Source organism: Geospiza fortis, unplaced genomic scaffold, assembly GCF_000277835.1.
Source record: "Geospiza fortis unplaced genomic scaffold, GeoFor_1.0 scaffold206, whole genome shotgun sequence".
NCBI classification, from domain to species: domain Eukaryota; kingdom Metazoa; phylum Chordata; class Aves; order Passeriformes; family Thraupidae; genus Geospiza; species Geospiza fortis.
The window spans coordinates 6955006-6969273 of NW_005054311.1; the positions used below are offsets into that span (position 1 = coordinate 6955006).

Genomic DNA, 14268 nt, shown 5'->3' on the forward strand with positions numbered 1-14268 from the left:
TTCTGTATTTAGTTATATGATGCCCAGCATTTTATTTGCTTAATACGCACTTAAAAACTGCCCAATGACTGAAGCAGGATGATTATGTAACATCCTATCTGCCCCATTGTTTCTTTGGTCACTAAAGACATTTGTTTGAATTCAGAAACCACCAGTAGCCACTCTGAATCTCCAGACCAAACACACAGCAGAACAGATCATCCTTAAAACAAATCCAAGAGTTAAGCTACTGTATTAGGCCTTCACTGGACTTACTGAGGTATTGCTGAAATCTTGTGGAACCTATGATCCCCAGCTACCACCCAGTGAAACCAGAGAGGCTGACAAGATGCTGTTCCCTGTGGTACCACTGTACATGGTGTTACACAGAGAAAGAAGTACCCCTCACATCATCTACACTTTCTGAAAATTAGTGTGCAACTTAGTCCCATTATTAGACACTCACCATAAGAATCTGTTTTGTGAAACTTAAAGACACACAAGCACATTTTGAGACAACTAGAGGTTGTCTCAAATTCTCACCCTGTGTAAAAACTCAGATGCATCCCTTGGGTTCTTTTTGATGACAAGGCATTCAGTTCTAGGACTTGAACCAAACAAAACACTGAGGTCTCTGAGATAGATAAAGGATGACTTATAGGTGCATGATGTATTAAAGTCTTACACTTGGGCATCCATGCCACAGTTTGACTTTTCCTCCTCAAGTTGTCCTTCACTTTTTCAGCTCCACTTACATTGTGCCATTAAACTTTCTGCTACTGCATTAAAGTCTTCCAAAGCTCAGTGATGTAGAGGGACACAGCGAATTAATAATGCAGGCCTTTTTCCCTGTATCCCTTGTTAAGTTCAACCTAACAGACACTAGCACATGTGTAAAACACCACCTGCACATGTAAAAGAGTTACTTGGCTCATGCAATTGATGTCATTCCTTTTTTCACTGAACATCCTGCTGGCCAAAGCAGTGGTGTGGAAGACTATGGGTCAGCTCCTCTTTCAGCCTCTGTATGACCATTGCCCAGCTCTCAGCCTCTGACATCTTGCTGCATCCCAGCAGGACTGCTCCATCATTCATTGCCTTGGCTAAGTGCCATTCCATGCAGGATTGCTGGCTTTTGTGAATCCTTTAAGTTGTGTGTCTGGCCCCAAGAAAGGGACTGCCAGAGTCACCCCACAGAGAGACCTGGGTGGGCTCTGTCTCATGGGCTGCAGTGAGCAGCAAGGCACCTGGAGGTCCAGCACTTCAAAAGGCTGATTGATCCAGTCTCACCATCCACTGGGTTTTAAATATGAAATATGTATCAAGTAAAGCTAATGCAGCCATTCCCTGTGGAACGTGCTTGCTGGATCAAGGCTGAAGGATGTAGCACCTTGCTGCTTTCAGTCTCAAGGTCAAGCAGGGCTCCCCTCTGCACGATCTGGGGTCCTACAGACATTCCCAGGGCACAGTCCAGTACTGAACAGCACGAGTGTCCCACTTGTCAGCACAGATCATAGACCTCTTGCTGTTGTTAAGAACAGAAAATTGAGTCAACGCATGATTGTTAGGCTTAATTGTAGGTGGCATATATAAAATCAGTCCTCCTCTCCTATTTCTCTCTTTTTTTTTAACAGAAAATGCCCCAAAAATAATAGAGGACGTCGGCAGAAGCAAAACCTAGGCCATTTTACTTCAGATACATCATCCAGAATGGTTTAACTTAGTGCTTTTTATACCTACATTGACCATGTGATGTACATTTTTATTATATCTTTTTTTAAAGAATGGAAATATTTATTTCAGAGGCCTTATTTTTGAACATTTTTAGTGTCACAATGTTGGTCTGTATTCTGAAAGCATCAGCTCTAACAGCTATGGACTGCTTTAGTATCTTTACTTTTACGTTTTTGAATACAGTAGTTCATTTTCTGTATCTGTATCACATGGTTATATAATAGACTTGTGCTTTATCCATGGAATGTAATATTTTTGGGAACACAGATTTATTTCAACAATGGTTGTAGACTTAAAAAAACCCCAACAAACCAACAAAATAAGTCCACATTACCTAACAAACAAGGCATGAACTAAAGGTAAAAATGTTTACAGCTTACTTTTCTTATGAGGAACTAGAAAACACTGTGTTTAAATACCGTAGATATTTAAATGTTTTTGGAAGTTAGTAACTGATTTTTTAGACACTGCCTATCGCATGAACTGTGAAGCTGTGTGCTGTGTGTAGTTGTAACATATTTATGAAATGTGTGGGCTGGGTCTAAGCACTGCCATCTTCAGAAATAATTCCAACAATTTATTTTTAAAGACGAAAATTAAAAATTTCATAATTTGGGAAGTTACCTGGTAGAACAGATGGCACAGGTCCAAAAGAAGTAGGTCTTAGTAGATTTAGGTATTGTAAAAATTGGTGTTGAATAATTGAACACAAATAATTGGAATAAAGCCTACTTTATCACTGTTAAAACTGTTTTAATACTTCTTAAACTTTTTTAAAGAAAATACATGTTTTAACACCTACAATACAGATTGTATAGTGTTTGTGATCAAAATAAAAAAAATAAAAGTGAATGAATTACTAGTGCTCTTGTATAGAGTATTTTCAAGAGCTAAAGAAGTCCATCCAAATTAGTCTGCTGGTCATAGTTATATTAATAGACTGTTAGTTGTCGTTTGAAAGATCCCAAGATAAAGTGTGAATAGGATGTGTTCAGCTGTTTTAACATGTAGTGTAGGCTTTCAGAATTTTGCATGTAGGATTTAATAATTTGTTCAATAATAAAAAAAAAATGCTTTCAACATTTTGAACTGGAAAAGCATGTCACAATACAACGTTTTCACTATATTGCCTCTGGTTTAGTGTGTTTATTTGCTACCCCATGGGGTAATTGCAGCAAGCTGAAGACCTGAAGTTGTTTTGCTGGAAAAGAAACAGCCGTGCTAATTTTCCTGACCGCTTTTTGAATTCCCTCAGAGGAAAGCACTCCAGCAACATGAAAACAAAAGTAGATCTTTAAAAATATGCAAGTTTGCTTTCCTGCTTAATTAGCAAGTTACTTAACTTTCCTGGATTAACACTAATAACTTCATCAGTACAGAAGCGTGACCCTTTAAACGTATGTTCCTTTCCAGATATTGCTTCCTAATTTTAGGGGTTTCATGTTGCTGAAAGTATCTGAGCAATCATGTGTGGATATTTTGTAGTCAGAAGTATTTGACCAAGCTCCAGGAGCGGTGTTTCACGCCCTACTTTGAGCATCGCCCGAGCCAGCTGTCGCCCTGGCTCCCTGCAACAGCGCCAGAGTCGTTCTGGCAGGATCGCCGAAACTTCGCCTCCCTCCAACCTGGCTGAAGGCAGGCAGAATGGATCGCCGCGAAATCCCCTCGGAGGCTGACAAAACTCACCAAAATCGTCTCTCCAGTGTCATCGAGGAGGAGGAAGAGCAAGATGCGGCTTACACGATTGTGACAGTCCTGGACAAAGTGGCCAACATTGTTGACAGCGTGCAGGCGAGCCAGAAGAGGATAGAGGAGAAGCACAGGGAGATGGAAAATGCCATCAAGACCATCCAGATTGACATGTTAAAGCTTGCCCAGGCTCATGGCAATACAGGCTTCACGGTGAACAAGTTACTGCAGAAAACCCGCAAAGTCAGCTCCACCATGAAGGAGGTGCGGGCGCGCGTGGAGAGGCAGAGCACCAGCGTGCGGAAGGTGGCAGCAAAACAGGAGGAGATGCTGAGAAAAAACAAATTCCGGGTCGTGATCTATCAGGTAACCATGAACCTCGTTTCTTGTGCTACTGTGGCTTTCCCACCTCCTCTTTGGTACTTCTGGGAGGCGCTGGTTAATGAAGCAAAAGGTGCGGTCTGTCCAACATAGGAGTTATTTTATGCTTTCTTTAACACTGATCTGTGCTCCCCAATGCCTTTCAGCGTGAACCTACTGGCAGCAGCACACAGGGTCTATTATTAGTGTGGGTAGGTTTCTGAGCCAGTCGTGTAAGATTAACTGCAGATCAGCAAGGACTATTTGCTGCCTCTCTGAAGGGTAATATGAGGCAGGCCGTGTAAATCTTGTCATACAAACCATGCCTGACATTCATCTCTGTTATTTTTTTCACCATATTAGGTAGAAGTGCAAATAGCAAAAGTGTTTTCAGGCTCCCTGAAATGCAGATTTTCTTCTAACACTAATTTCAAAACATGGCTTGTTTAACTTGCAGCATTGCCCAGGCCTTCATACTGCTGACAAATTGGGACTTTTTCATTGTCCCAGTCTATAGCAGTATATGTACAAACTGAGGCTCAGACCCATAAACCCTTCATGACAACAAATACTCCCTTGCATGGTCTACCTTGGAAAGGGTTTAACATAGCACTGTTCTTTCCATCACAGTGGGCAAGGAAATAATATAATTTCTTTCACTGACCTTATTCTAGCATATTCATTGTACATTAAAATAATTGCATTTGAAGACAAGTTTCATGGAACAGCATGGTCTCACTTTTATGTGTACAAACAGTGCAGGCAGTTCTGGGGTCTTAACAATGAGTGCTGTGAAACACAGTTGGTCTGATCCTGCCTTTGCTGGAACTTCCCAGCTTCCCAGGTCAGTAGAAAGTAGGAGTGTTTGATATTTTGCCAGAAGCATAGCTGCTCCTCTTTTACCAGCAAGTCACTAAAGCATCTTTCAAATGAGTTGTATTCCTCATTTGGCATTCTTGAAAATACCACCCCTCATGAGTAATACAATGCACCCCCATCACTCAGTTTTACACTGTGATCTTACATCTGTTTGTATATAAATGACATCATTTGCAATGAATGGAGCCGTGTGTTTCACTGAGTTTATTCGCCACGGTGAACAGCTGACAAATTCTTCATAACCTAGCTTTCTTAAAATAGTTCATTTTCCACTACTGGGAAAAAATAGCTGAAAAAAAAAGAGAAAAGGCTGAAAGTAGGCAACATTACCTGTTTAATGTTATGTTAGTACCATATACAGCCAAATTGTGCCTCCCAGATTTTCTGACTGAATGACTAACTATGGTTGTTCAGGAGAAAGTACAGGCCAAATCTGTCCTATTATTACCATTATTGCAAGCTGCATCATCATCATGGAATAGAAAACAGGCACTTTGACTTTCTGCTTGCAAATCATTTCCCAGCTAAAGGTAATAAATCTCTGTGACTCCCCTAGTTAATGACATAATGCCATTTCATTGATGGGCCTTTACCATAATGACTGCAGCAAAATCAATGCTGTGAAAATATTTTTTCTTAAAACAGTATTCATTACATGATGTAAATTCTTCTGCTAGCAAGGCTTGATATGTTTATTTAAAAATATAGTAAAATTTGGTCAAAATGGATTTACATGCAGGTGTAAAGGACAGCTGATGGTATTTTCAGATATTTCATACAAAAGGTCATTCTCCTAATGTGTGCTTTCTCTAAGAATCACCTTCAGTAGGAGTTTATGATCTCTCTCTCCTGGTTTTGCTGGACAAGAATGACCTGCACCCTGTTCTGTATGTTTAATTCTTAGGTGGTACTTTTCAGGAAGGGAAACAGCATTTTTTCCTGTCTTTCTGCTTTCCTCTTCCTACAGTGGTTTAGAACTGTCAGTGAGAATATGAGTGACTCCCTCCTTAACTTCCATCCCTTTTGTAAGGTAGATTGAAGAACCTTTTCCCATTTGCACGGAGGAGAGGCAGATATGTGGATCCCTCTAGGATCTGCCATTTAGCACTTTTCTGGAGAGGGATAACTGCAGCACTACCTGAAACCTGGAACAGTCTAGGTAGGCAAGAGCGCACTGTGACTTCAAGGCACAGGTACACTTAGGAAGGTCTCTTTCGCACAGGTGCAGTGATTTTCACACTGCTGATTTGCACCAGGGTAGGCACACTGCTGCAGGGCCAAGACCTGAATGACTGGGGCTTGGCTAGGATGCGTGGGAGTCTGTTAATAGCTCCAGAACCAGCGTGCTCCCTGCTCAATACGTTACAAATGGCTGTAACCAAGTTGTTTACTCTGTGCCTGTGGTTGGCACCTTTTCTGCAGAGAGGTGTTTTTTTCTGATGAACTATTTGGAACATTGTGATGGGGCCAATGACCCATGTGCTGCTGGTATGGAATCTTCACACGGGCGAGCACATGTGGGTTTTAGTTTTAACTTTTGCCAGAACATCAGCGTATAAGGAAAAAGGAGACACCAATTAAATACTAAAGATTTCCTTTCAAGTGGGTAGCTTTGATCTTATCATTGATGGAGGGAGTAGGCGGGTTGAAAAGGATCATTGGCTGAAGGAGATTGTCCCAAGAGATCTCAGCAATGATGAAAGGAGTTGGCGATATCCTTACGTTAAAAAAAGGCAAAGTGATCATCCTTGAGCAGAATGATTAGGGAATTGAGAGCATTCATTTTTAGAAGGCCATGTGGTTGAGGAAAAGATTTGGTAGCAGGCAGCTCTCCTCCCCAGGCTGACTGCATGATTAAAAATGCCAGGTTACTTCAGACTTTCTAGTGAAGTCTTTGACCCTGGAGTGCTATGTGCCCTGAGACTATAGTAGGGAATAAAAAGGATGTTGTAGGTTGTACAGATCACTTTTCATTTCTGTTCAGGTTAGTCTGAATAACCAGCTGTAAGAGCTATCATTTCTCTGAAGTCAAAGAGCATTTAACAGTTTAAAACATTCTGACTAAATTATTCAGAAATTAAAGGGGATTCTTTTTACCCTGAATGAACTTGTTTCATTTGCTTTTTTGCATGTCCTGCAAGTCCCTATTTAAATGGAACTGTACAGGCACCAGAAAGTCCATGTTACTGTTACTGGGCTTTCTGTCTATTATTACTTCCCATAAGCACCATAAATGAGTACCTGCTTCCTATGAAGGGACACGTGCATTTGTTTTACTCACTGCTGTCTGACATTTAAAATTAATGGAGGTGTCATAAACCAAGATTATGGCTTGACTGACCTACACAGCAGGGTTGCAGCTGATTTGTTTGCCCTGTGGTTGCTCCACTGCACACACTGGGAGGGGCTCACAGAAGCAGCCTTGTGTATGCCTCTGATATTATGCATAAATAATAAATAAGTTAAAATGTATGTGTTGTGTCTTGCCCACTGACATTCTGTGGCTATAATGACTTGGACAGTAAGAATGGTGAGATCAAGATGGGGATAATAATCTGGAAACTTGAAGTGGAAGCACCTTCATCTGAAATGGCAGTAGAAATCAGGGTGTCAGGAGCTCAGGAGATTGCCATTAATTTGGTACCATTTGGGCATGAGAATGACAGTCTCAAAAATGGCCCTGCAGAACAAAATCCTTAGTAGAATGGAGTTAAATAGCTCACCCAGAGCAGACTGTGCTAGGTGGCTCATATTTGATCATTTTTCTGTCTTGCAGAAACATAGGAGGTCTTATCCTTTCTCATATTTATGTACCTGGTATCTTACCTCATATCTTACCTAGATAATCTGGAAAAAACAACAGGTGGCAGTGCATTGTGTTGAAATGTGAAATGGAGCTTGCAATGGGTTTCTGAAGGTGTGTTTCTGTCTTTGTCAACTGTGTAATATCTTCCTTGAAAATCTTGGTACAGAAATGGTGTAAAAAATGTGTTCAAAATTAGAAGCTGTTAGTTCATAGAAAGAAATACAGACAAGACACCAAATTACTTTTATAGCTGGAATAATGTTAATTTTAGTGTCCATGGTGCTAATTCCTGTACTTTTAGTTCTGATCTGAAAGTATAAATGGATGTCTTCAGTGCTGAAGACAACAGGGTCTGTACAAAACTGCCTTCTAGAACTCATGGGAAGACAGGAAACCCAAATTGTTATTAAAGTACAGCCTGAAAACCTAATGGGGAAAAAAATAGTGTGAATTGACTGACTACCTCTGACAGCAGAACACTGGCCTCAGCAGCCCAGCGACACAGGGCCTTTGTTGGAGTCTTGTGGCAGAAACCTTATAAATATTTTTACAGCTGGGATAGGTAATTGCCTTTGCTGAGAAAACAGAGAAGAAAATAAACCCAATTATTGTGTCAGAGAGTGTCATGAGAGCCCTTTGTTTGCATTGTTGAGCCCAGTGCTCCAGTTCAAAGTGCAGGGCTGGCCCCGTGCTGTGCAGCCGCCACTAATGGAGAAGCTATCAACCAGCTAAAGAAAAAGTGTGTTTCTAGTGACATGTTTTCAGGCAATGAGGAGAAAGAAAAAGTTAAAAAAATATTTAAAAAGCAGATGTTGGGCTGCTTCTATGTTCCTAAAATGAAATGGTTTGCATATTTCACAGGACTTTGTCCATACAAGCTGGACTCAGCACCACTGGATCTGGTGCCCCCAGGCCTGTTCCTTTGGGTTGATCCTCACAAGGGGACAGGCTGTCCTCTTTGCAGAGCTGCCATTGACTTTTCTCCACCTATTAGCACTGAGTGGTGGAAACAGCTGATCTTGGTTTACATTTGCACTGGGTGCAGCTGTTCAGGGCTTCCCTTGGGGCTGAGAACTCCCCTCCCTTCTCTTGGGGCTGCCCTGCAAGTCAGCAAAGGAGTGCAGTTACAACATGAGCCTCCTGTGTCATGTCTCTTCTCCATAGTCCTAGAGGCTCCTAGAATTGCCACCAGGAGCTGAGGCTGGCTGCTGTGGGCATGTGTATCTGAGAATGGAATCATAGAATCACTTAGGTTGGAAAATTCCTCTTGAGATCATCAAATCCAGCTGTTCAGCAAAACCCTTCATTCCTCAGGCACAGATTTGGGAATGGACTTGACTGGGGACATGCAGCTGAGATTCATAGTCTCAACACCACTGAAGATAGCCAAGCTTGCAATTAGCCCCTTAGTACAGGAAAAAAGTTGATCAAAACAGCACAGGAACAGAGATGAGGAATATGTGAAGCCACAAACTGGAAGTTTAGGATCTGGGACAGGACTCATGTTGCCAGGCATTAATTTGACATCAGTAACACAGATGTTTGTACATTTGGCCTGTATGTTCCTTTTCAAGTAAGCAGAGAGAAGTGTGAGGAACCTGATTCTCCCAGCCTGTTGCAGACATTTACTTCTGGATGCAGTTCCTACTTTATAAGTATCTGGTCTCCCCATATAGTTTAAGTGTTGTCCAGAAATGAGTTCATATGGAGTTCTCACTTGTGCTTGAGAACTCTTCTGTTGTCTAGCTGACTTGTAGGAATAGTCACCATGTGATGAATGAATGAATCAAAACATATACCAAATATCTTTTTTCTGTCCCATCACACCTTGTGATTCTTTTTCCCCTTCACTTGCAAGGGACTTCCAGAAAACTTGGGAATGAGGAATTTCACCAGTTTGATTGCAAGCCTGCAAACTGACCTGCAGAGCTATTCCCTGGTCTAGTTCCATAAAGCAATAGCAGAGCAGAGAAAGCATGAAGCTTTTGTTTTCCCCTGAAGCTGCAGTCGTCCTTTTTGTGCAGCATGTGGTAGCCTGGAGCCAAGGGCTTCTCCACTGATGTGGTGTAAGTGGGAACTGGTTGCTCATTGACTGCTGCAAACCACAGACAGTGATAACGGGAAAATGAGATGAATTCCTTTGTAGTCATTGTATGCTGGTGGTTGAAATAATGAATTTCTGTCAGAATTTAAATAAAAGGGATGTGTATTAGGCTTCACAAAAGAGAAATGAAGGGAGTTGACTGTTCCAGACTGGTTTTCCATTGTGTAAAAATAATTCTAAATGCAGCAACAGCACTTAGCCATAAAGTCTTATATGCTGAAGTGTTTACCTTATAAAATTTCTTAGGTGGCCTTTTAAAATAATCCTGTTTGTCTCTCATCTGAGCAGTTTTCTGGCCTGCTGTCAGAGATTCTGGAATGACATACTTGCAGAAGAAATGAAGGGATCACTTGAGATTTATAAAGCTTCACTCTTAACTGTTAGAATATGATTAAAAGTACTGAATGATTTCTAATTGGTTATTCATCAGTGGTTTCATGTTGATTCAGAGTGCAATTTCAAGGAGGTGTTTTAATGATTTACCTTGGCTACCAGTCTGAATAACAAATCATTCATCCAACATGCAAATTTCTAAGATTTGTTTAAAACATGGTGGCAGTGCAGTTTCCTGCCCATAAGCTGCCCATCATTTGCATCACCAGTTGTCATAGACACAGCAGCAGTGCCAGAGCAGGCTCTGGGCTCCCTTTGACCATTTTGCTGCTTCGTGCTCTGCTTCAGAATTGTCAGGTGATCACCAGTCAGTCCCATCTGTGCTTGTGTTAATCATCACCTGCACTTTCCGTGTCATACACCCCAAGGCTGAAAGATCATTTGCTGTGACCTTTTCCCTGGGCAACACAATGACTCCATGTCATGGAGTTTCATCACTCTCTCCTCCCTACTTATTCTGTGAGAAGTTTCTTTAAGACCATTTTGAGTCTTGATTTTATATATACAATACATAATTAAATACATATACATATATGTTATTTTAGATATATAAAAATGAATTATTTATTTATTCATTCTGATTTTCTGGTTTTTTTTTATTTTAAAAAGCTTTTTTCTGCTAAAGTGTTGATTGAAATTAGGTAATGATTGAGAGCTAATAACTGTTGCCTTTATTAAAGCTGTTTAGAGTTACAGTTTCAAGATATTTAGAAAGAGAACGGAAAACCAGTTTATAGCATTTCTTGAAATATTTACATGCAATACAGTGCATTACCTTTTTTCCTCTCTGCCAATTTTGGAAGCCCAGTCTGAGTATTGAAATACAAATCTTTGAATGCATATACAAAAAGCCACAAAAGGACAAGGGATGTAAAGCTCTTGAATTGGCTACATTCATTAAAATGCCCTCATATTCCATTATTGTTTTCTTCTCAAATGACATAAAATTATTACTGAAATTATAATTTTAAATGTTCACGTACTTAAGAAAAGCCTAAGCATTGTTTTACAGTGACAGTATGTCGCTGCTTTGCTTAGCAAATCAAGTGAACTCTAAATGAAAAACACACATCTTCTTAAGGAAAATAAAAGTACTACTGCTATTAATTATTGATCCCATCTGTGCTCCCAAAGAGTGGAAATTTAGCTAGTAAGTTTTTGAGGGAATCTTTTCAACAACTCTTTTTTCTTTTCCCAGCCTGGCAGTCCTTGCTGAAGGCATGACCTTCTTCCAGCAGCCCCCTTTGGCTCCTAGGGCAGCAATAAGTGAAGGCTGCTTTTAGAGCCAACCCGATCTTTGCCAGGACACCACAGCTGCAAAATACCTGAGACATTGCTAAACAATTTGGTCTGCCATTTGCCCCTTTCTCTTCCCAGAGAAGAGAAGAGCCTGACTGCGCAGCCAGGGTTATCAAGCAGGCACATTCTGAAACAGCTTTTTCCCCTGCGTGCTTCAATTATCTGAGCATTGCCACCTTGAGAGTCTCATAGAGTTGATTGGAGGCATTGCCACATTTAAGATTATTTACCTACTGGTTTTAAAGTTTCAGCGCAGTGGAAAAGTCAGAAAGTTTCCCGTTGCATGGTTGAGGAGCAGGTGCATTAGCCTTCCCTCATAAATGCTTTACTATAGCCTATGGGAAAAAATGCTACTGCTTTGATCCCTTCCTTGTGGTTAGAATACGCCTGCAGTGCCTGCAAAATGGTCACTGTTCCCCCCCATGGGTGCTGAGCAGCCAGAATTTTGGCAGCTGATGGAAAGTTTGAAGAGCAAAAGGAGGGTTTGAAAGACACAGGCTATGTCCCCTTGAAAATTTTCTAATTGTGAATGAAATTGAAATGAGAGCAGGGGGTGAAAATACCAGTGATGGAGTCAGATTTTGTTAGGTTTCAATGCCATGCTGGTCTTCTTCATCAAAGCTGAGGGTTACTTATATCTTTACTTTGTATTCAGCCAGGCCCTTAAGAACTCAAAATTCTTTGGCTTGGCATATTTGAGAGGTTAAATACTCAGAAAATAGGAAAAAACAAAGTTCAGGTTTAAGATGCTTCCTTAGCAATTTTGCCATGCCAGGGGCTTCACCAGCCACTTCTGAATTGTGCAGTTGTTCTGTTATGGTGTTAGACATCTAAGTTTTGTTTGTTAAAATTTGTCCTTAAGCAGTGGATCTAAATACCCTGCACCTACAACTGCAAAGGTCTCCAGGATTTTCCCTTACCATTCAATCAATGCTTTCAGTCCCTTCTTTGCTACCGCAAAACCTTAAGTCTTTCTCATTTCAGGCTTCATGTCCTTGTAGACACAAGCATTTCTCCAAAACATTTCCAGTTTCAACACAGCATCTAATCTGACTCGTTTGTCCCCTCCCTCCTCCTACACCCATTCATGACACACAATCCCTCTTCTCAGCCCCCTTGTCCCCTGATAACGTTCAGCTCTACAAGCAAGGTACCTGAGCCATGACATGCTTGCTCAGATGAGCAAGCTTGGGAGGGACAGACAGAATGACTCAAAACACAGCCAGCTTCACAGAAGAGCACTAATTTCTCTGCGTCAGAACCCAGCTCTGTTCTCAAATTGGTGGAAAATGCCTTAATGTTTCTGTGCTAGTGGAGGGGCCATGTAAGGATGAGAAGGTGGGAGATGCATAATATGAGTATGTGTGTTACACTTGTACAAATCAAAGACAATTTCCAAATCAAACACTTACATGACAGATTTACCAACTTTTTTCTTGGAAGAGAAGGAAAAACTATTGTTTCAAAGGTCTAAGTTTGTTTGCAGTGTGTTGAATGGTGGATAACATTTCAGGAGATTATGTCCAATGAGCAATTATGGCAAACAAACACACAAGGACCAGTGTGAGCACCCTCTGCAGGTGCTCCTTCTAGGAGGAGTGATGAAAGGGAAAGGGAATGCTCAGCTTCCACAGATTTGTCTTCTGATTCTGGCCTGTGCATGTCTTTGTGGTTTTCAGTAGACGAGGCAAGCATAGTACATGTCCTATGTATTAACTGATAGACAGCCCCTATGACTGCATGCCTCTTTCCTCAAGAAATCATGTTTAAAATAATTGACTGATTAGTGTAATATTTTACTGTGAAATAACCTCCTGTCCTCATTTTAGACCCTCCCTTACCTCCCATGAGTGGTGGTGGTGGGTACAAGTTCTTCCTAGCAAAATGCTTAAGCAGATTTTTAACAAAAAGCTTGAAAGCAGCAGCATCAATGGCTCAACTCCCTTCTCATCCTCCCCAAAGACTGGACTGCCCAGTCCTGATATTCCCAGTCCCATCTGCTTTATAGACAAGGAGGAAGCTCATCCAATTTAGGACACTATTCTGTGCTGCTGAAATCAGTAGGTGTTTGGTCTTTTGGTTTTAGTGAGCTTTTAAGGAGCTGGTAGCTATATGCTTTGACTCTGTCTGTGTCCCACTTGGTACTAAAGCTTCCTGTTCCTGCCTTAGGAAGGATGAGCTCCTCTCTTCTCTCTGCCCCATGGATATCTAGTGATAAGAAGAAATGAGTTAGGAGCAGGAGAGAGAGAAATGAAGCACATGAAAAAGCTCACCTACTGAGCCTAAATCAATGAATTTTTATTCTGAAACCTTCCTAACATGCTAGACAGGCTCACTAATACTTTCCACTTCGGTAACATCCAGAAATCTTGAGAGGAGATAGAAACTCACACTAATCTTTTGCCTTGCTACATTTGATTCTGCAAGATGTGTGCAGAGACCAAGGAAAAGAAGAAAATCAAAGATTTGGCAAAGTTCATGCTGGGAGTCTGTATGAGAATGAAAATGTTTCTCAGGATCTGCATGCAGCTCTAGTTTCTGTGTCTCATCTACAAGAACTTCATCTCACATGTTCTTGTTCATAACTTTTGATACTAACGTGAGTAGGAAAGATAAAGTGCTCTCTTCTGTAGCTAACAGACTAAAAGTAAACACAATAAAAATCTAGCAACTGACAAAAAGTACAGACAAATTCTTCTTCCAAAGGAAGACAAATATTGCAGAGAAAATAGTGTCTCTGCCTTCCCTCTTTTTAAAAAGTAATCTTCATATGAAAGGCAAATTCCTCTCCCCATATTGTATTCGTCTCTGTATGTACTGAAATTTCAGAATATTCATTCTGGAAATAGTTTTGTTACCATTTCAGCTGAAGGAACGGGGTATAATTTAAAAACATTTTAAGGAATTACTATCCAGCTGTGTTTTTAGTTAATTTTCAGGAAAAAAGATATTATGTTTATGTGTAGAAGTCTTTATATAATTAATGTTAATTTGCACGTTAATGAAGATTATTAGCAAAGCATTG

At 40.7% G+C, this 14268-nt stretch overlaps 2 protein-coding genes across 3 annotated transcripts in view; both read left to right on the plus strand.

Annotated features, from left to right (window-relative positions):
* TMEFF1 (transmembrane protein with EGF like and two follistatin like domains 1) overlaps window positions 1–2839 on the plus strand; it is a 118447-nt gene extending 115608 nt beyond the window's left edge. The window contains exon 13 of the mRNA XM_014306335.1: window positions 1614–2839. Coding sequence (XP_014161810.1) covers window positions 1614–1698 — 85 coding nt within the window. The 3' untranslated portion in view covers window positions 1699–2839. The remainder of the gene's footprint in view (window positions 1–1613) is intronic.
* A 138-nt stretch (window positions 2840–2977) lies between these two features.
* CAVIN4 (caveolae associated protein 4) overlaps window positions 2978–14268 on the plus strand; it is a 15136-nt gene continuing 3845 nt past the window's right edge. For both annotated transcript variants that reach the window (XM_005419330.2, XM_031055661.1), the window contains exon 1: window positions 2978–3768. In XM_005419330.2, the coding sequence (XP_005419387.1) occupies window positions 3358–3768 (411 nt within the window). In that variant the 5' untranslated portion in view covers window positions 2978–3357. The remainder of the gene's footprint in view (window positions 3769–14268) is intronic.